Below are 21,942 nucleotides of genomic sequence, written 5' to 3' on the forward strand. Positions count from 1 at the left end.
TTTTTTCTTGCTGTATCCTCTTTTCCTTTTTCTTTTCCAGTCATGGCTCAGATCTTCATCTTGAAGAAATGGGGAGAGTGATGATGGGTGACTGCTGCTTGGAAAATTGTCCACATTGCTACTCTTTGAGAATGAAGCCGTTGTTCAGGGTCGCTCACGTAGCAAAAAGACCAAGAAGAATCTGGCCCATAGATTTATCGCAGGCTGCTTTTAAAATAGATTTTATCAGTGGAGAAATGGTGATAGTTTTTTCTTTTTTCTTCAATTTTCTGTTGGGAAGAGTTTTATGTTTAAAAGATATTTTGAATAACTTAACCTGATTTATGGGCTTACTTAATGTTCCTTTCTTCTTTTTATCCCTCTTTTTAAAGAACTGCTTGCCTTTCCTATTTATTTTTAGGGTGATTTTTTTTTTTTTAAAGACTTGTGCAATACATTTTGAGGTGAAACTTAGTGGATTTTTCTGATAAAGTAGAGCATTTAATTGACTATTTTATTCAGATTGATTTGTTGACTATTTGCTAAAGACTATTTGCTAGTTCTTTAAGCTATGACATATGATTAAATCCCAAATGGCAGTACCTCATTGTTTACTTAGCTTTTGTACTTATATTTTTCAGAGAAAAAAATACTACTGTAAATTGTAAATAGTCAATACATAACTATTGTATGCAAATCTGTGACTGTTGGCAATGTCATCTCGGAGGAACAGATAAATAAAGTTTATTTACTATATAATATTTGTTTATTGTGTTTCTTCCTAAGTTTAAATCTATTTCAAAATGGTTAAGAATCCATGTTCCATTTGGATGAATATAGTGAAGAACTATTTGTCAAGATAGCTAAATGCTCAGCATTTAGGAAGATTTTTTTTGTGTTCAAAATTAATATTACCAAGTTAGAAAAGAGTATGGAAATAAGAAATACTTTATGGTATCTATTTTAGGATTCTGCCAACTTGGAAATGCTTCTTCTCTCTAGAATAGACCATACTTTGATTGTTTTTAAACTTCGAAATTTCTGGACACCGAGAGATGGGAACTGTTCAGAGGGTTTCACGCACACTTCATATTTTAGGAAACACTGTACTGAACATCTAGGTATTATCTAACCCCTGCCTCAAGGTAGAATCTCAGTTATTCAGCCAGCCTGGACCTTAGCTCTGCTGCTGTATCTTCCATTGTGATAGAGCAGGGAGCCCTGAGGGGTAGAAGACCAAGGGGGTCTGCCCACAACCTACAGCTGACTCCTTTACTATTCCAGTAAGGTAAGAGGGTTTTCCTGCCCTTTTTATTTTGAAAAAAAAAGAGCATAGTTTATTTGAATTGGCAAAATTTTGTCCCACTGAAGGATTTCTGGCAAGGATGATTTCTCATCCTTTTTATATCTTTTTCTGGGGTAGAAGTGCTGGACCTTCAGTGAAATCCATATGTAACTTCCTCCTATGGTTTCTCCTTTTATGAAGACAAGCATGTCAAAAACAGCAGAGGTTTGCAGACTTTTCTACAAAGGGCCAGATAGTAAATAGTTTTGGCTTTATAGGCTATATAGTTTCTGTTGCAACCTCTCAATTCTTTAATTGTAGTGCAGAAGCAGCCATAGATACTATGTAAATGAGCACAGCTATGTTCCAATAAAACTTTATAAAAGCAGATGGTAGGCTGGATTAGGCTTGCAGGCTGTAGTTTGCCAACCCTTGAGAAGCAAACAAGCTGGATTTTAAACATGGGGGGTGACAATCAGTTAACATATGCAGGAGTTGTCCTGTTTTCCTCAGTGCAGGTATGCAGCCCCCCTTTCAGTAAAACGTGCAGCAAACTCACTTCACCTTGATTAAGTGGAACTGGAGGCCATTATTCTAAGTGAAGTAACCCAGGAACAAAAATCTAAATACTGCATGTTCTCACTTACAAGTGGGAGCTAAGCAACGTGTATGTGTGGTCACACAGGATGATTGAATGGACATTGGACACTCAGGAGGGGGATAGTGGGGGGGGGTGGGATGAAATATGACCCATTGGGTACAATGTACACTATTCAGGTGGCAGGTACGCTAAAAGCCTAGACTTCTCCACTATGCAATTCATCCATGTAACAAAAAACCACTTGTACCCCCTAAATCTATTTAAATAATAATAAAAAAAAAACTGGTGAAAAAAACCAGGGAATACAGAATTTCCTTTAAATTAGAAGTTCCCTTAAAAAGATAAAAAAGTAAAGATTTTTTTAATGCAATGTTCTGCAGTGTGTAAATAAAATTTGCAAAAAATAAAAAAAAAAAAAATGGTGACATTCTCTCAGTGTTATTTGTTCCAGTGAGGAGGGTAAAGCATTACATTGTGTTCAGTGTCAGGGTGTTGGGCTCATCTGGGAATTTTTCTCAAAGATCCCCTGTAACTGTGATTGTGATTGATGCCTGGGAAATGCTAGAGTTTTTCTAACAACAGTTAGAGGACATGTGTGCATTGTAGATTATGGTGTGCTGAGTACTTTGTCTTACACTCTCTGATTGATACTTGGAGACAAAAAAACTAAGGCTATGACAGCCAAGGGTTGACCCAAGGGAGAGAAAGCTGTGATCCCGACATTTAAATCTCTGGGTCTCTGAACCCAAGGCTCTCTCCAAAAAGGTTGATGCAGTAAATACATGGCCAAGAAACAAGTGTTTCACTTTGAAAGGTGTTAGATGCTGTTAAGGTATTACTTTAGCAAAAATTTTGGCAAAAATTTTACTTGTAGTTACTGGAATTTATAGTTTCTTTGTTCAGGTAAGGTGCCATGTGAATTTTGGTAGGAAATGACCTTGTTGACTACTGTTGAAAATTGTTGAATTAGGCGTTACTAAATTAAAGGACTGGAACATTATTTCTGATTTTCTAACACATAAGTGTTAACTTTTTTCTTTCAGAAATTTATTGACTGTAAAAACTCTGCCTGTAGAATAAGTAGCACACACAGGCTGCAAGGGTGCCTGTGCTTTTTCCCTGCCGCAGGGCCCAAAAGATGGATGTGGCTCAAGTCGTAGCTTCCTCATCCTCGGCAGCAAACTGGGGCCAGAAGGCTGTGGGCTGAAATACCGTGTTCACATGGAATGTTTTCTTTATCCCTGAAAAAGGAAACAAACAAGAAAGACCTTTCATTTTTGTTTTCTTTCTGATTCTGAAAGAAATTCAGGCTAATTTTAGATACAATTTCTACATTTAGAAATTTAGAAAATTTGGAAAATGCATTTAAAAAAGAAAATCTTCCAGAATACCCTGCCAAGAAATCACTGTTACTACTTCGGTACATTCAATCATGGAGTATTTTTTTTAACGTGTGAATGGATGGAAGCATAGGTTGTGTGTGTGTTTGTGCGTGTATATAGATCCCTACATTTATATGTTTATACTGAGAATCATAAAAATTTCTTTGAAACTCTCCTTGATTGTGTAGTATTTTGTCTTATGGATATACCATTGTTTAACTCATTTCTCTACTGTTGGACATTCAGGTTATATGTAGTCACTTTAATTAAGTCCTTCATCACGATCTTATTGTCCATAGTGTGAAAACACTTGAAAAAACAAGCAGGACCAACCTGCCTTTCCCTCAGCAGCTATTGGTGCCAAACAAGTGGGACACATTTGAGATTACTGTGTGCCAGGTTTGTCTGGCACCATTTCCCCTAACATTCCAAAGATGTGATGCACAGGTGAATGTTCCGAGTCTGTACACTCTGTGAACATCACTTTTCAAAACGGGACTTCACCCGAATTTGAAGTGTCAAAGATGACTTGCCTAAAGCATACTCTCCACGACGGGGGCAGGTGAGGGTGTGTGCAAGGCAGCAGTGGCATACCTTCTATCTTCGAGCCATTTGTTTCTGTAATAACAATTTCCTCTCACCTTAATTTGGGATCCTCTTTCGACAGATTTGCGTTATTATGTTCTTTAGAAGTGCTCAAACTATTAGTACAAACATATGTGAATGTTGCCTCAATAGCACTTAGTAAACAATACAGCCATTTAAAAATTTAAAGATTTTTCTCTAAATCATCCTAAAATGCAGATGTGGTTTCATCTCTTATAATTTTCCACCTGCTCACTCCCCTGCTGCGGGAAGACTTCTTGGTTGCTCCACACCCAGATTAGGCAGCCTTTCCTATTAAACAGGAGTGTTTAGTGTATTTTCCTGTCTCTGTCCCTGTTTCTTTTCCACCACTGTATGTTGGGAGTGGGTAGGACAGATAATTTGTCTTTTTAATTCATAAGTCTGTAAGAAAAGTTGAATCAAGATCTGGTGTAGATCATGAGATCCTGGACATAATGTCTGATGCAATCATTGGATGAGACTTTTGGAATGTCTTGGGGAAGAGGATGAGTGTATTTTTCGGGCAGCCAGGAAGGAAATGAATATTTATGATCCAGTGTGCAGATTGTGGTACATTGGAATACTGTTTCTAATTCTTCATTCCCTCCCTGTATTTGGATTTTGCTGCGATGCAAAGCTTTTGTAAAGCCATATATGACTTTGCAGTGTCTCCTGTTAGAGTGGATAGAGTCCATTTCCCTCTTGGCTTTGGGTTTAACTGTGTGACTTTGTTATCTCCCAAATGGAGGGGTTCATTTGCTTGGCGGGTAGCAGGCCAATAGACACAGCCAAGTCGGATATAGCAAGGGGGTCTTATTACTTGGCATAACTAAAGATCACATCAGGAATAATTCCCAAAGCAGTGTGTTCCCAAACAAGGGGGTTGGGCTGGTTTTATAGTCAGAGGGTAATGAGGTGTGATCTGATTGGACCTTGCAAAATGAGGTGATACCAGGAAGTGTGCTCTGACTGGATCCTGCCATGGGGTGATGCCAGGGCTCGATCTGATTGGATTCTGGATCCTACCATGTGGTGTCTGCCTAATTTAGTCCCTGCTCCCCAGTCCTGTCAGAGCACTGAGGTTCCACCTATGGTTGCACGCTTGCTTCATCTGGGCATGCTCAGGTTACGTGACTTTCAACCTGGGGATCTCTGGCTACTGAAAAACAACTTACAACTTTGTTACATAAAAGTTGAGCCAGATTGGTCTGATGCAGTTACAACTGTAGTCAGTGAGTTTTGAGTGGATAAGACCCATCTAAGCAGAAGTTTTGAGAGCCCCAGTGTACTTCAGCCATTGTTCTTTTATCTCTGCCATGCCATTGAGATATGGGTTGCTCCTTCAGCTTGTGCCCTGGAAGAATGAAGACACATGGAGCAGACATTTAAGGTGAGTGAGAAATAAATGCTTACATAAACACTTATTGTTGTAAGCCACTGAGATTTGGGCATCATTTGTTACTGTAGCATAACCTAGTGAAAGCCAACTAATGCATCGTACATATAAAACACCAAAAAACCAAAAAAAACACCAAGTTGCAGGACAGTGTGTTGTCTTGAGTTTTTAGAAGTTTAACTATGATATGTCTTGGTATGGATTTCTTTAGGTTTATCCTGTTTAGGGTTTGCTCAACTTTTTGAATCTGTAGGTTTATATCTTTTGCCAAATTAGGGAGGTTTTTAGCTATTACTTCTTTGGGTATTTTTTCAGCCCTACCCTCTTTCTCCTCTCCTTCTGGGATTCCAGTGACATAATGGAATATTTTTTTATAGTCCCACAATTCCCTGAGGCTCGGTTCATTTATTTTTTCAGCCTATTTTCTCTGTGTTGTCTGGATTGGGTAATTTCTATTCTGTCTTCAGGTTCACAGAGTCTTTCCTTTCTCCCCTCCATTATGCTATTGAACCTATGCATTGTGTTTTTCATTCCAGGTATTGTATTCTTTAGTTCTTAACTTTCCAATTGACTCTTTATAGCTTCAGTTTCTTTGCTGAGACTTTGTTTTTTTGTTTGTCTCAAGCACGTTTGTAATTGCTTATTGAAGCACTTGTACGATGGCTGCTTTAAAACCTTTGTGGCGGGGCGCCTCCAAGATGGCTGACTAGAGACACTGGTTGCCAGATTGTCCCAGAGGGAAAGAAGGGTTTCAGATGAAGAAGAGGGGGGAACGGGCAGGTGTAGTTCGGCGAGAAAGGCACCCAGAGCCTGCTGGAGACTTCACGGAAAGAAATTGCGTAGCAAAACAGGAAGAAAAAAGAAGATACTGGCAGAGATCAACCCTGGAGAAGTTTGAAGCCCAGTGAAGGGGTAGGTGGACGTTTTGTTCCCACACACCTCTGGTAATCAGCGGGCTGCTGACTTGCTTGGAAGCTTTTCTGCCTTCATGAGCCCAAGCACTGCTGCAACCACTCTTGAAAATAAAGCACTGGGTTTCCAGCCCCTTCACAGCTTTCCCTTCCTCCCAACCCCCCACTGTGACCATGGCCCCCAGCGAAGGTGGTCACCGTAGTGTTCCTTTGACCACTCCTGGGAGCTCCAAGCCTTTCAGTTTTCACATCACCTGTTCCCACACAGCCAGTTCCCAATACGTGCCCAGACTGTGGCAGGGGTGGGGGTGGGGGTGGTGTCCCTGGAGAACTTGTGTGATTCCAGAGCTTGGCAATTCTGTGTGGGCTTCCTTCCAGGGAGAGGGGCCAGAAGAGCCGGAGTGCTGGCTCTCTTCCATTCAGACTCTTTTCTTCCCCTGCCCCTTCCGCCCACTGCAGCCAAGAGGGCCGACTGAACCGAGGCTTTCGAAAGCGGCCGTCTCCCTTCCGCTGGTGCACCCTCCAGTCTGAGGTTTCCACAGAGACTGGGGCCCACACCTTTCCCCTTGAGGCCCTGCAGTGGACCCAAAGGTGCTCGATCTGGGAGTTGCTTGCCTGCTGGCACTCCCCAGAGACACCCGCCTGTGGGACAGATATGCAGGCTAGATCCCGTACCCCAGCACTGGATTGGGTTGCTAGGGGGCACAGGGGAGATTTGAGAGCTGGACTGTGCAGGTGAGGGAGTCCACGTGGGCAGAACTGATGGGAGAGTGCAGTGTGGGTCCAAGCTGCCGTGATCTGGTGAAGCACCCATCCCCCACAGGAAAGCTGCGTTTTGGACTGGGTCGGGTCCTCAGGTGGGGAAGTTCCCAGCCCGAGACACCATTGCTTCCGCACTTGGCAAATTTGGGCACCTGGAGGGGGACTCTCAGGGCAGGAGTAGAGCCAGAGGGGCAGAGCTCACTCCTCCAATAGCCAATGGGTGAATTGCAGATGACCCCTTCCCCACAAGCAGACTTTCTGGTTTGGTGAGGCCACTTCCCCCTTCCCACCAGCTTTCCCCAGTGGCCTGGGAGCTGACCTTTAATCTCTGCCAAGAAAGTTCTAGGACTTACCTCTCAGGTAGGCTTGCCCAGCCTCACTCTTCCACCCACCTTTGCTGTGGTGGAGATCAAGCAGTTCCCTGGGAGCTACAGGGCCCCTCCCGCTGCCTGGGGCATTCAAGTGCTTCTTGTGAGGGGCTGGAGCCTATTACAGGCACAAGAGAACATCACTGCAAATGGCTGTTGCCTGCAAGCACCAACTACTGACAGGCAGAACAACTGTACAGCCCATTATTAATAACCACTGACTCAATCAAACAGGGCGTGGCCGATTCTTATAAGCACCACCCACCATCTCAGAGGTTAAGCAGGGGGTCCCACTGCAGTTGACTCTACTGGGGGGAGGGGAAGAGAACAGAATAGAAGCAGCCCAAAGGGCACTGCTTTTTAGGAGAGGAATAAATGTTGCAGGCAGCTCGAGCTTTGAGGGGTCTCCCTCCTCCACTGCAGACCTCTGGGCTGATTGGGGAGCTGCTCAGAGTCTGCGCAGAGACATTGCCCTGGACAGCAGGCATAGCAGAGATCTGGTGGCTGCCAATCCTGGGTTTCTGCAACCCATGCCATCCTGATTGCTCTGGTGCACAGTGCCAGGTCTGCTTGGAACTCAGCTTTCCAGCAGTAACCTTTGCCTCACTCCCGCGAGGCCAGGGAGCAGACAGAACAGTCACTCTCCCATGTTGTGCCCTGTGACTGGGGTCAAGTGCGCCTCCTACCCTGAGTGGGCTCTAAGCAGAGGAGGAGCCTCGGGTGCCACAGGCACCACCTGGGAAGCCTTGGGCAACTGCCTCAGTGGGTCCTGTTGGGGTGAACCTTGGCTGACCAGCAGCTCCAGCCCACCTATGCATCCTCACCAGCCTTTGTTTCCCCCCCACGTACCATCTTGCCTGGAAAGCAAAGTTTCCCTCCTTTTACCTCTCTGGTCCTCAGAGGCAGCCACCTCTCAGTAGACCTATTCCCACTCTCTGTGCCCTCATCCTGCAGGGATCCTTGAGGAGCGGTGTCAGGCTGAATCCTGGTGTTTGCTACTGGTTACCTGGAGTGACCAGGACTTCTCTGGGGCGGGCCTGGAGGGTCTCAGCCGATTGAGGACAGTCTGTGCTGGAGCACCTCAGCTATCTTCCCTTCAGAGGTCGGCCAGCCACATTCTCACGGCAAAGCTGGAGGTGCAAGAACAGAAATGGCAACCTGCAAGCACTTGTTGAAGCCCCTGCTATGTCACAACCTTGGCCAAGTAATTAACGAGTGGAGAAGTTTACACCATCTCTTGAAGGGAGACGTCCAAAAGTCGCATTATAAGAGGTGTGAATACAGTGAGGTGTGAAGATTTGGGGCACTTAAAAGCAATGAGTTTACCAAAACACTTCTCAACTCAGCTCTCCACAGCTGCTGCCAATCAATGAAGTTCGGATATGACATGAAAGCTGTTTACCATCAAAACTACAAATATGCAATTTTCAAGCTAGATTTTGTGGAGGCCTTCGGTTCCAAGGAGGTGCTTCAGGGTACTCAGGGCGGGGGTGGGGAGGGGTGAGAAGAGCAGAAGAAGGGCAAAACAGCAGGGCTCTGGACCTTCCTCACTTAGAGCTGCTCCACTTTTATTTGTTTTATATATTAGAATTCTACCTAAGATTTCATTTGAAAAAAGATATTGCCATAAAAAAAAAAACCTTAAAAAACTTTCTCTCTTTGAATATATTCGGATCAATAGGAAGAGGCATGCATAGCATAGAGATCCCCAGTCCTTATGGAAGAACTCCCACTCAGCTGTGTTTCAGGCTGTGCCTTAGGCTTTCCACAAAGGCCACAGTAAGAAAGAACTTCAGGGAACAAGTGATTTTATGTTCTTTACAACTGTTTTATGAGTGTCACCCATATATAAGAAATTTATTTTACAGTCAAGTGCCAGGGAAAGTCTCAGTAAGTTTTCTCCTCTTGGACAATGACAACTATTTTATGTAACATGTAACATGTTTATCTTTTCACCTTGGCCACCTGGAACCCTGCCTGTCATGGCAGGTGCATGTGCTTGCCATTGGGAGACCTGAGCACAAGCCTCCCTGGTCCAGGTCCAGGTCCAACTCCACCTGGCTTCACCCCTTCCCCCAAGACAGAGTGCATGGTGTGGGGTCCTGGGGTTTGTACAACCCAATCCACCACCTGAGGCACCCAAGCATTCCTACTGGGGGCTGAGGTTGGGCCTAAACATCCTACTGCTACCACCTCAGCTGGCTTCTACTTGTAAGTGTCACCTGCTGGCCGGAAGGCTGGCCCACACCACCTCTATCAACCACTGCCAAAGCAAGCACACAGTGCTTTGCACCCAGAAGAGAATCTCACCACTGATACCACCATCACCCACACCACACCAGCTTTCCAGGGGCTAGGAAGCCTGATCACTTGCCTGGTCCACTGGTACAAAAACCAGCATCCAATAAAGCCACCCAGAGGCTCAAGAATCAGCTATCTGAAACTGCCAACACAGGTGCCAGTGTATGCCACCCCAGGGCACAAGGATGGACATGCTTAGCCCACCACTGCTAACACTGAAGCCTGAAGATGGGCCCACCTGGCATTCCAGTTGCCAGCACAACTTCACCACAGCCTCCCACTAATAAACATACCCTAATACACCAAGGTAACTACAGATACCACTAATGCTGTTTATAGCCAAAGAAATCATACAGAGATTTCACTATGCTGGCACTCAGAAGCAAAGCCAAAGGGCACTGCCCAACCAACACCATAGATACATCTTCAGGAAAAAGTAGCATCACTCAATGAAAGTAAATTCAAAAGTGGGAAGAAGTGACTGTTACATCAGATGTGTAGATATCAACATAAAGACACATGACACATGAAAAAGCAAGGAAATATGACATTCCCAAAGGAACACAATACTTCTTCAGCAATAGATCTTAACCAAAAAGAAATTCTCTCTGTGTAGAATGCATAAAAAGAAAAAAAGAAAAAAAATTCTCAAAATCCCAGATAAAGAATTCAAAATATTGATTTTAAAGAAGCTCAGTGAGATGCAAGAGAAATCTGAAAACCAATCAAAACAACTCAGGGGGAAAAAAAAAAGAACTCAGGGGAAAAAAATCAGGATATGAATGAGAAATTTACCACAAAGATAATTTTTTTTTAAAGAAAACCAAACAGAATTTCTGGAACTGAAGAATTCATTGAAGAAAATGCAAAATACATTTCAAAGCTTCAACAGTAGACTTGACCAAACAGAGGAAAGAATTTCAGAAGTTGAAGACAGGTCTTCTGAAATAATCCAGTCAGAAAAAAATAAAGGAAAAAGAAGAAGAAGAAACAAAGCCTTTGAGACATCTGGAACAACATAAAGTAACCAAATATTAGAATTATTGGCATTCCTGAGAGCAAAGAGAGATCAAACAGTTTAGAAAGCCTATTTAACAAAAAAAGATAAAAAATTCCCAAGTGTAGCGAGAGATTAAGACATCCAGACATAGCAGGCTCAGCAATCCCCAAATAAATACATCAAAAAAGTTCTTTGCCAGAGCACATGAAAATCAGACTGTCTAAAGTCAAAGTGAAACAGTGAATTCTAAGAACAATAAGAGAAATGTGTCTAGTCACCTATAAAGGAAACCCCATCAGACTAACAGTGGACTTCTCAGCAGAAACCTTACAGGCTATAAGAGAATGGGATGATATATTAAAGTGCTGAAAGCAAAAAGAACTGTCAGCAAGGAATTCTATATCCAGCAAGATTAACCGTCATAAATGAAGGAAAAACAAAGTCTTTCCCAGACAAACAAATGGTGAGAGAATTCATTACTACTAGACCATCCCTACAAGAATTGTTCAAAGGAAGCAAAAGGACAACATTTATAATCATGAAAACATAGGAAAGTATAAAAATCACTGGTAAAGCAATCACATAAGGAAGAGAAAGAAATCAAATGGCATCACTACACAATTCCACCAAACCACAATGAAAGAAAGAAAGAAAGAAAGAATTAATTTAGAGAGCAACTAGAAAACAATTAACAATATGACAAGAAAAAAACCTCACATATCGATAATAACCTTAAATATAAATGGATTAGATGCACCACTTAAAAGATACAGATTGGTTGAATGGATAAAAAAAGAAACATGATTCAATTATATGCTGCTTATGAGAAACTCACCCTATATGTATAGACATATAAACTGAAAGTAAAGGGGTGGAAAAGATATTCCATGCAAACAGAAACCAAAAGCAAGTGGAAATAGCTATACTTATGTCAGATAAAGCAGATTTTGAGTCAAAAGCAGTACAAAAGGCCAGGGATGTTATTATACAATGATAAAGGAATCGATTCAGCAAGAGAATATAATAATTCTAAACATACATGCACCCTACACTGGAGCACCCAGATTCATAAAACAAATAGTACTAGACCTAAAGAGAGAGAGAGGGAAAGAGACAGCAATATAACAATAGTGGGGGACTTCAGGACCCCACTCACAGCATTAGACAGATCATCTAGACAGAAAATCAACAAAGAAACATTGACCTTAAAGTGGACTTTAGACCAAATGGACCAAGCAGACATATACAGAACATTCTGCCCAACAAATATAGAATATACATTTTTTCCATCAACACACAGAACATTCTCCAAGATAGACCATATGTTAGGCCAGAAAACAAATGAAAAGGGAAACACAATATACCAAAATCTGTGGAAAATAGCAAAAGCAATGCTAAGGGGGAAATTTATAGCATTAAATGCCTACATCAAGAAGTAGAAATATTACAAATTAACAATCTAATTATTTACCTCAAGAAACTAGAAAAACGCGAGCAAACCAAATGCAAAATTAGCAGAAGAAAAGAAATAACAAAGAGACCAGAGCAGAACTAAATAAAATGGAGACTCAAAAACAAACAAACAAAAAACAAAGAATCAATGAAACAAAAAGTTGGATTTTTTAAAAAGATTTAAAAAAAGATAAAAAAATGATAAATTGCTAGTTAGACTAACCAACAAAGAAGAGAGAAGACCCCAGTAAACAAAATCAGAAATGAAAAAGAAGATATTACTGATACCACAATATAAAGATCATTAAAAACTATTATGAACAGAATATGCTCACAAACTAGAAAATCTAGAGGAAATGGATAAATTCCTGGAAAAATATAACCTACCAAGATTGAACCAAGAAGAAATAGAAAACCTGAACAGACCAATAATGAGTAGTGAGATTGAATCAGTAATAAAAAATCTCCCGAAAAAGAAAAGCCCAGGACCAAATGGATTCACAGCTGAATTCTACCAAATGTGCAAAGAACTAATACCAGTTCTCCTGAAGTTCTTCCAAAAAATTGAGAAGGAGGGAATTCTCCCTTATTCATTCTACGAGGCCCATCACCCTGATACCAAAAACCAGATAAGGACACAACAAAAAGAGAAAACAACAGACCAATATCCCTGATGAACACAGATGGTAAAATCGTCAACAAATACTTGTAAATGAAATCCAGCAGCTCGTCAAAAAGATAATACACCATGGTCAAGTGGGTTTTATACCAGGAATGCAAGGATACTTCAGCATACACAAATCTGTAATGTGATACATCACATAAGCAGAATTAAGGCCAAAGACCATATAATTGTCTCAAAGACACAGAAAACACATTTGATAAACTTTTAAAATCATCTTTTTATGATAAAAACTCTCAACAAATTAAGTATAGAGGCAACATACCTCAACACAATAAAGGCCATATACAACAAACTCACAGCTAACATCATACTATTAATAAATAGGGAAAAACTGAAAGTCTTTCCCCTAAGAAATAGAACAAGAGAAGGATGCACACTTTCACCACTCTTATTCAACATAGCACTGAAAGTCCTAACCAGAGCAATTAGGCAAGAGAGAGAAATAAAGGGCATTCAAATTGGAAAGGAGGAAGTCAAATTGTCCCTCTTTACATATGACATGACCTTATATATAGAAAAACCTAAAGCCTTCACCAGAAAACTCTTTCTTAGATTTGATAAATGAATTCAACAAAGTTGCAGGATACAAAATCAAGGTACAAAAATCAGTAGCATTTCTATACACTTATAACTGTCTAGCTGAGGAAAAATCAAGAAGGCAATCCCATTCACAATAGCTACAAAAAATAAACAAATAAAATACCTAGGAATAAATCTAATCAAGGACATGAAAGACCTCTACAAGGAAAGCTATAAAACACTGATGAAAGAAATTGTAGATAATACAAACAAATGGAAAAATATCCCAAGCTCTTGGAGTGGAAGAATTAATATAATTAAAATGACAATACTTTCCAAAGCAATCTACAGACTCAACACAGTCCCTATCTAAATATCAACATCATTTTTCACAGAATTAGAAAAAATAATCCTAAAATTCATATGGAACCAACAAAAGCCCAAAGAATAAAAGCAATCCTGAGCAAAAAATAAAACTGGAGACATCACATTAGCTGACTTCAAATTATATTACAAAGCCTATAGTAACCCAAACAACATGGTACTGGCTTAAAAATGAACACATAGATCAATGGGACAGAACAGAGAATGTAGATATACTTACAGCCAAATGATCTTTGACAAAGCCAACAAAAATGTACATTGAGGAAAGGATACCCTCTTCAATAAATGGTGCTGGGGAAATTGGATACCCATATGCAGAAAAATGAAAGTGGACCCTTATCTTTTACCATACACAAAAATCAACTCAAGATGGATTAAAGACTTAAAGATAAGATATGACACTATAAAAATACTAGAAGCCTGGGCACGGTGGCTCACGCCTGTAATCCCAGCACTCTGGGAAGCTAAAGTTGGAGGATTGCTTGAGGTCAGGAGTTCGAGACCCACCTGGGAAACATAGCAAGACCCCATCTCTACAAAAAATAGAAAACTTAGCTGGATGTGGCGGCACATGCCTGTAGTCCCAGCTACTCAGGAGGCTGAGGCAGAAGTACTGCTTGAGCCCAGGAGTTTGAGGTTGCAGTGAACTATGATGATGCCACTGCACTTTAGCCAGGGTGACAGAGCAAGTCTCCATCTCAAAAAAAAAAAAAATAAATAAAAAAATAAAAATACTAGAAGAAGAAAATGCAGGAAAAAAATCTTCTGAACATTGATCTAGGCAAAGAATTTATGACTAAGACCTCAAAAGCACAGACAACAGAAGCAAAAATAGACAAATGGGACTTAATTAAACTAAAAAGCTTCTGCACAGCAAAAGGAGTAATAAATAGAGCAAAGAGACAACCGGTTGAATGGAGAAAACATTTGCAAACTATTCATCTGACAGGGGACTAATATCCAGAATATATAAGGAACTCAAACAGCTCAACAAAACCCCCCAAATAATCCCATTAAAAAGCAGATAAAGGACATCAACAGAAATTTTCAAAAAGAAGAAATACAAATGACCAACACGAATGTGAAAAAATACTCAAAATCTCTAATCATCAGAAAAATGCAAATCAAGACCACAATGAGACATCATCTTACCCTAGTCAGAATGGCTATTGCTAAAAAGACAAAAAATAACAGATGTTGGTGAGGATGTGTAGAAAAGGGAACTCTTATACACTTTATGTGGGAATGTAAATTAGTACATCTATGGAAAACAGTATGGAGATTACTCAATGAACTAAAAATAGAATTACCATTCCATCTAGCAATCCCACTACTAGGTATCTACTCAAAGGAAAAGAAATCAACATATTATAAAGATACCTGCATTCATATGTTTATTGCAGCACTATTCACAGTAGCAAGTATATGGAATCAACCTAAGTGTCCATCAATAGATGAATGGATAAAGAAAATGTGGTGTATATCCATAACAGAATACTATTCAGCCATAAAATGAAATGAAATTATGTCTGTTGCAGCAACAAAGATGGAACTGGAGGTCATTATCTGAAGTGAAACAAGCCAGGCACAGATAGACAAATCTTGCATGTTCTCACTCATAAGTGGGTGCTAAAAAATGTGTTCACATGGAAATAGACAGTGAAATGATAGACAATGGAGACTTAATGATGAGGGGATAGGAAGAAGATGAATGATGAGAAATTGGTTAATGGGTACAAAGTATGTCATTCGGGTGGTAGATACTGCTGACATCTGGTCTCCTCAGGCTCTGCTTTGCCTGTCTTCTGCTCCCCATGGGTCTTTCTTCCCACATGAGGATCCAGACTCTGTTAAGAAATTCTCAGGTCTCCAGCTGGAGGTCAAGACTCGGTGGGATTGGGGAGGAGGTGGCTCAGCTTTTCCAGTCTGCCTTCAGCCAACGCCCCCTGTCCAACTTCCGCCTTCCCTCCTCCAGCCTGTTGAGCTCATCTTGGGGTCCTCTTGGCACCCTCAGGAAAAACAGCTCTACCTCCACTTCATTTTCTCTCATGCAAGTGGCTTGTGGATTTCTCTTCATTATTATTTAATATGAATCCATTTGATCTTTGTCTTCCAGAAATTCATAAAAATTCTTTGCTGTCTTCCTTGTTTTCAGCACTGCCATGGATTCATTCCTTTTATTTCAAAAATAGCCTATCAGTTAATAACAATGTATTATAGTCTTGAAAATTGCTATGAAAGTATATTTTATGTGCTCTTGTGACAAAAAAAATAAGTGTGTGAGGTATTGAGTGTTAATTGGCTCAATCTTGCCAAGGATCACACAGTTGGTAAATGGGGCCAGGATTTGAGCCCAGATTTAAATCTGAACTCATTTAGGCTGACGATACTTCTTAGCCTTTTCTACACACTGATGCACAAAGCTTTACACATGTGACACACTTGCTTACGCAAGTCTTGGTTACTGGCTACTACTCCACTCGTTTTTTCTGCTTCTGAAGAAAGCATCAGAATATAAATCAATGAGACTAATGTTTTTATAAGAATAATCTTGAATCGTCTTTATTAAAAATAAAAAGCCACTAACTTTGAAACTCTAAGTCTTATTAATAACAAAGTAAATAAATTCTAATACACTTATCCCAGAGTTTTTCAGCTTAAAGCATTATTCTAATCCATGATCCTACCAGTTTATCACTATCAACAATCCTTCCTCCATCCCCTGCTCCATATCTTCTTTTTCTTTACTTTTTTCTTTTCTTTCTTCTTTCTTTTTCTTTTTTTTTTTTTTTTTGTTGACACAAGATCTTGCTCTGTTGCCCAGGCTGGAGTGCAGTGGCATGATTATAGCCTTGAACTCCCGGGCTCAAGTGAGTCTCCTGCCTCAGCTTCCTGAGTAGCTGGGACTACAAGCACGTGCCACCACACCTGGCTAATTTTTCCTTATTTTTTATACAGACAGGGACTCGCTATGTTGCCCAGGCTAGTCTCGAAGTTTTTCCTCAAGTGATCTTCTCACCTTGAACTTCCAAAGTGCTAGGATTACAGGGGTGAGCCACTATGCCCGGATCCCGTCTCTCTCTGTCCCTCCTTCCTCCATTCATGAATATAATGCTCTCTAAGCCCCCTTTCCCACTCTCCTTTCATTATACTCACCTGTGAAAGCCTGGAAAAACCTAACTACCCACTTACTCTGTGTGTGCACCTAAGTAGAGGAGTATTGTTCTATACAAGCACACAATCATTCTGATTGGTCTCAATTTAAATCCAAGACAAGTGTATTATAAGTTTAGATTCCTCTGAGAAGAAATACTGCAATGGAATGAGGAGTGCATAAAGCAATACATATGATAAAAAAGGAGAAAGCAGGATAGGGTAGGAAGAGCCTTCCCACCCCTCCCCCAGCCCAAGGAAACCACTAATCTACTTTCTACCTCTATGGATTTACCCATTTTGGACATTTTATATAAGTGGAATCAATCACACATGGCTTTTTGTGACTGGCTTTTAAAATTTAGTACCATATTTTCAAGGTTAATCCATGCTGTAGCAGATATAGGAATTTCATTCCTTTTTATTGCCAGTAATATCCCAATGAGTGGATAGACCATATTTTATCCACTCATTCATTGATTGATGCACATTTGGGTTGCTTCCACTTTTTGGCTATTGTGAATAATGCTGCTATGAACATTTGTGTACAAGTTTTTGTGTGAACATATGTTTTCAATTTTCTTGGGCATATGCCTAGGCTGGCAACTTCTTATAACTCATATTTCGGCTTAAATTTCACCCCTTCAGAAAACACCCAACCCAAAGTTGCCACCCTATCACTCTCCACGGTGGCACCTCATTTAATCTCTGTGTAGCACTGGTAATTTGTTTGGTTTCTAAATTTTTTTTAATCTTTTATTTCTTTTTTTGTTTTGTATTTAAAAAATTTATTTATTTTTTTGGCACTTGTAATTTAATACTCTTCTTGACTATTTCAATTTTTATGGATGTCTTGTCCTATATTTCCTGACACATGGTGAATGCTCAATAAACATTTGTCAAATAAATGAATGCAATTACTTGTGATTCACCCCTGGACTGAGCCTCACAGGCCTGAGAATCATAGCCCCGTGGTTGAGAATAGCTGATGTGAAGTCCTGCATCTCTTATGTACCAAATTTCCACACGTGAGTGCATCTGATCATTGGTCTATTCATCTCTCTCTCCTAATTATTAATTATCTTAATGGTCTTAATTTTCTCCACTTAATTATTCTAGATTTATTCATGGAAATAAAAGTGCTGATTGATTCGATTAAACTCCAGATTGGGACTTAGGTGAAGATGGAATTAGGGAATTGGGAGATAGACTGAGGAATCAACCCACAACTCAGTACAGAAAAGCAAAAAATGTTGGAAGAGACATGGAGGACAGATTGAGAAACAAACGTGTAATAGGAGTTCTGGAAGAGAACCAAGGGAATGGTTTACAGAGAGATATGAGTTGAAAATGTTCCAGATCCTAAAATTCATATGGAAAAGTAAAAGGTTAGGATATGCAAAATGGGTTGGGCATGGTGGCTGTAATCCCAGCACTTTGGGAGGCTGAGGCAGGAGGATCCCTTGAGGCTAGGAGTTTGAGACCAGCCTGAGCACCATAGCAAGACCCCACCTCTAAAAACAAATTAGCTGGGCATGGTGGTGTGCACCTGTAGTCCTAGCTTCTTGGGAGGCTGAGACAGGAGAATTGCTTGAGCCCAGGAGTTTGAGGCTGCAGTGAGCTATGATTGCACCACTGTACTCCAGCCTGGGTGACAGAGCAAGACCCTGTCTCTTAAAAAAAGGGAGGCGGGGGCAGGAAAGGGTAGGCAAAATTTTGAAAAAGAAGAAGAGAGATTTGCTCTATCAGCCTATCAACTGGAAGTTGGACCCTAAGGTGGTACCAAGATCAAGGCATGGATGGCGAGATCACCAACAAGGGGTCAGTAATGGGTAGAGAGCCAGGGAGCAAAGACATCAGATGATATTGGTGAAATTGCCTCTTCTTAGCTCATGTTATGGGGCAACCTGAAACACATCAGATACACAGCCTCCTGTGTACCAGCTCCACCGGTCTGGGAGCCTCGAGGGTAGTATGGCCCAGTGCCCAGTCTTCATGCAGGAGGAGTGGGGAGAAGAGGTCAACCTCTACATTTATGCAGAAGTCAGGGAATTTTGACTTAGATATACGGCATCTCTCTCTCCTCCTTCTCCTCCCCTCCCTTCTTCTCTCCCTGCCCTTCCTCCCTCCCTTCCTCTTCTCTTTCTGTATTACCAAGAGTATTTGTCTTCTCTTTTCTGCGTGCTAACATTAGGTTTGCCTCAGGCACTGCTCTCCTTCTAGGGGGAAGGAGAAGGAGGAGAGAAAGATCATTTATGGAGCATCCTCTCCTTCTGGGCTTGAAGGACCCTTCACACACTGGCTCATTTAAGCCCTCCCAGGGATGTAAACACTGTTGTCTCTGTTTTACTGATTAGGAGTTACCTTTAACCATATATAATAGCTATTTAAAAGTTGAAGCTGAGTTTTGTTGAGCTGTAATAAGTATAGAAGATTCAACATGAAAATGCCCAAGGGGCTGAGCGTGGTGGCTCACGCCTGTAATCCTAGCACTCTAGGAAGCCGAGGTGGGAGGATCGCTGGAGGTCAGGAGTTCGAGACCAGCCTGAGCAATAGCGAGACCCCCCCTCCCCGTCTCTACTAAAAATAGAAAGAATTAGCTGGACAATTAAAAACATATAGAAAAAATTAGCTGGGGCCGGACGAGGTGGCTCACACCTGTAATCCTAGCACTCTGGGAGGCCGAGGTGGGTAGATTGTTTTAGCTCAGGGGTTCGAGACCAGCCTGAGCAAGAGCGAGACCCTGTCTCTACTAAAAATAGAAAGAAATGATCTGGACAGCTAAAAATATATAGAAAAAAAATTAGCCAGGCATGGTGGCACATGCCTATAGTCCCGGCTACTCGGAAGGCTGAGGCAGAAGCATTACTTGAGCCCAGGAGTTTGAGGGTGCTGTGAGCTAGGCTGATGCCTTGGCACTCACTCTAGCCTGGGCAACAAAGCGAGACTTTGTCTCAAAAAAAAAAAAAAAAAGAAAAGAAAAGAAAATGCCCAAGGATCAGAAAATGTCAGGTGCCTTGTGGTCTTGTGATAATGTATAATACAATTGGATTCTTTCCTTGGGAGTAATGCAATATGTTAGAATTGCTTAACTATAGGCAGGGTGGGGAGAGGGAGAGGGAGGGTAGAGAGAGAGAGAGAGAGAGAGCGCGCTCTTGCTTTGAAAACAGTAGATAAGATGGTCATTGAAACATGTTGGATCATCAGGAGTGTGGCCCTGGCTCACTGTCACTTTACGCTGGGCACTTCTCACGCTTTATTTTCTTTAACTTTCACAACAGCCATAGGCAAGGAACCTGGGTCATCATAGAGGTCAGTAAGTGCCAAAACCCAAAAGGCCAACAACTGGAAAGGCAAGATTCGAATCCTAGACCTGGTGATTCCAAAATCTTCTACTGGGTCCTCTCAAATTCATGCTGAATTATGAGCAAAATTCCTCAAATCCTCCATCTCTGTTTTGAATTTTCCTTTTGCTTTCTTGATTTAAGTGAAAACATTACTAGCCCCTGGGACTCTGATTCCCTTGCAGCTTTCTCAAGGATGTGTGTGGGGGAGGGAGGGTTTGTGTGGCAGAAAGGGTTTGTGTGTTTTCCCCCCCATGCCTCTTGAATCAATGAGACTGCAGGTGGAGTTAATATCCACCCTGAAGTTTCCAGATTGCTGTCTCCTCCCTCCCTAAAATCTTTGAGCTCTGTTGCTCTTGCCATCTGCATCCCTCCTTAATGTATAGGCATATCTCATTTTTTTTTCACTTTGCTTTATTGCACTTTGCAGATATTACTTTTTTTTTTTTTTTTTTTTTACAAATTGAGGGTTTGTGGCAACCCTGCATAGAGCAAGTCTATTGGTACCCTTTTCCAACAGCATGTGCTCACTTTTGTGTCTCTGTGTCATATTTTGGTAATTACTGCAACATTTTGAACTCTTCATTATTATTATATCTGTTATGGTGATCTGTTATCATTGATCTCTGGTATTACTATTGTATTTGTTTTGGAGTGCTATGAACCACACTTACGTAAGACAGTGAACTTAATCCATAAATGTGTGTGTTCTGTCTGCTCCACCAACCAGCCATGCCCCCATCTCTCTCCCTTTCCTCAGGCCTCTCTGTTCCCTGAGACACAACAATATTGAAACTAGGCCAATTAATAACCCTACAAGGACCTGTAAGTGTTCAAGTAAAGGAAGAGTTGCACGTCTCTCACTTTCAGTCAAAAGCTAAAGATGATTAAGCTTAGTGAGGAAGGCATGCTGCAAGCTGAGACAGGCTGAACGCTGGGCTGAAAGCTTGCACCAGTTAGCCAAGTTGTGAATGAAAAGGAAAAGTTATTGAAGGAAATTTAAAGTGTTACTCCAGTGAACACACAAATGATAATAAAGTGAAACAGCCTTATTGCTCATATGGAGAAAGTTTTAGTGGTCTGGATAGAAGATTAAGCCAGCCACATCATTCCCTTAATCCAAAGCCTACTCCAAAGCAAGGCCATAACACTCTTCAATTCTTTGAAAGCTGAGAGAGATAAGGAAGCTGCAGAGAAATGTTTGAAGCTAGCAGAAGTTGCTTCATGAGGTTTAATGAAAGAAGTTGTTTCCATAACATAAAAGTGCAAGGTGAAGCAGAAAATACTGATGTAGAAGCAGCTGCAAAGTTATCCAGAAGATCTAGCTGAGATCATTGATAAAAGTGGCTACACTACACACCTAAATAGACTGCTGAATACAGATAAAACTGCCTTGTGTTGGAAGACGATGTCATCTAGGACTTTCATAGCTAGAGATGAGAAGTTAACACATGGTTCAAATCTTCAAAGGACAGGCTGACTCTCTTGATGGGGCAAAGGCAGCTGGTGACTTTAAGTTGAAGCCAGTGCTCATGTACCATTCCAAAAATCCTAGGGCCCTTCAGAATTATGCTTATCCTAATTCTACTCTGCCTGTGCTCTAGAAACGGGACAACAAAGCCTGGGTGACAGCCCATCTATTTACAGCTAGTTTACTGAATATTTTAAGCCCACCATTGAGACCCACTGCTTGGAAAAAAAGATTCCTTTCAAAATATTACTGCTCATTGACAAAGCACCTGACCACTCGAGCTCTGACAGAGATGTACAAGGAGATTAATATTGTTTTCATGTCTGCTAAGACAACATCCATT

The 21,942-nt window shown here is 41.1% G+C and overlaps 1 protein-coding gene across 12 annotated transcripts in view; it reads left to right on the plus strand.

Annotated features, from left to right (window-relative positions):
* The window catches only part of GOLGA4 (golgin A4), a 120,056-nt gene extending 119,190 nt beyond the window's left edge, over positions 1-866 (plus strand). For 9 of the 12 annotated variants that reach the window (XM_069475522.1, XM_069475523.1, XM_069475524.1 and 6 more), the window contains one exon: positions 41-738. In XM_069475522.1, the coding sequence (XP_069331623.1) occupies positions 41-64 (24 nt within the window). In that variant the 3' untranslated portion in view covers positions 65-738. Of the gene's footprint in view, positions 1-40 lie in introns of all 12 variants that reach the window. The other 3 variants (XM_069475520.1, XM_069475521.1, XM_069475528.1) reach the window with 2 other exon arrangements.
* The last annotated feature ends 21,076 nt before the right edge of the window (positions 867-21,942 follow it).

Source organism: Eulemur rufifrons, chromosome 7, assembly GCF_041146395.1.
Source record: "Eulemur rufifrons isolate Redbay chromosome 7, OSU_ERuf_1, whole genome shotgun sequence".
NCBI classification, from domain to species: Eukaryota; Metazoa; Chordata; class Mammalia; order Primates; family Lemuridae; genus Eulemur; species Eulemur rufifrons.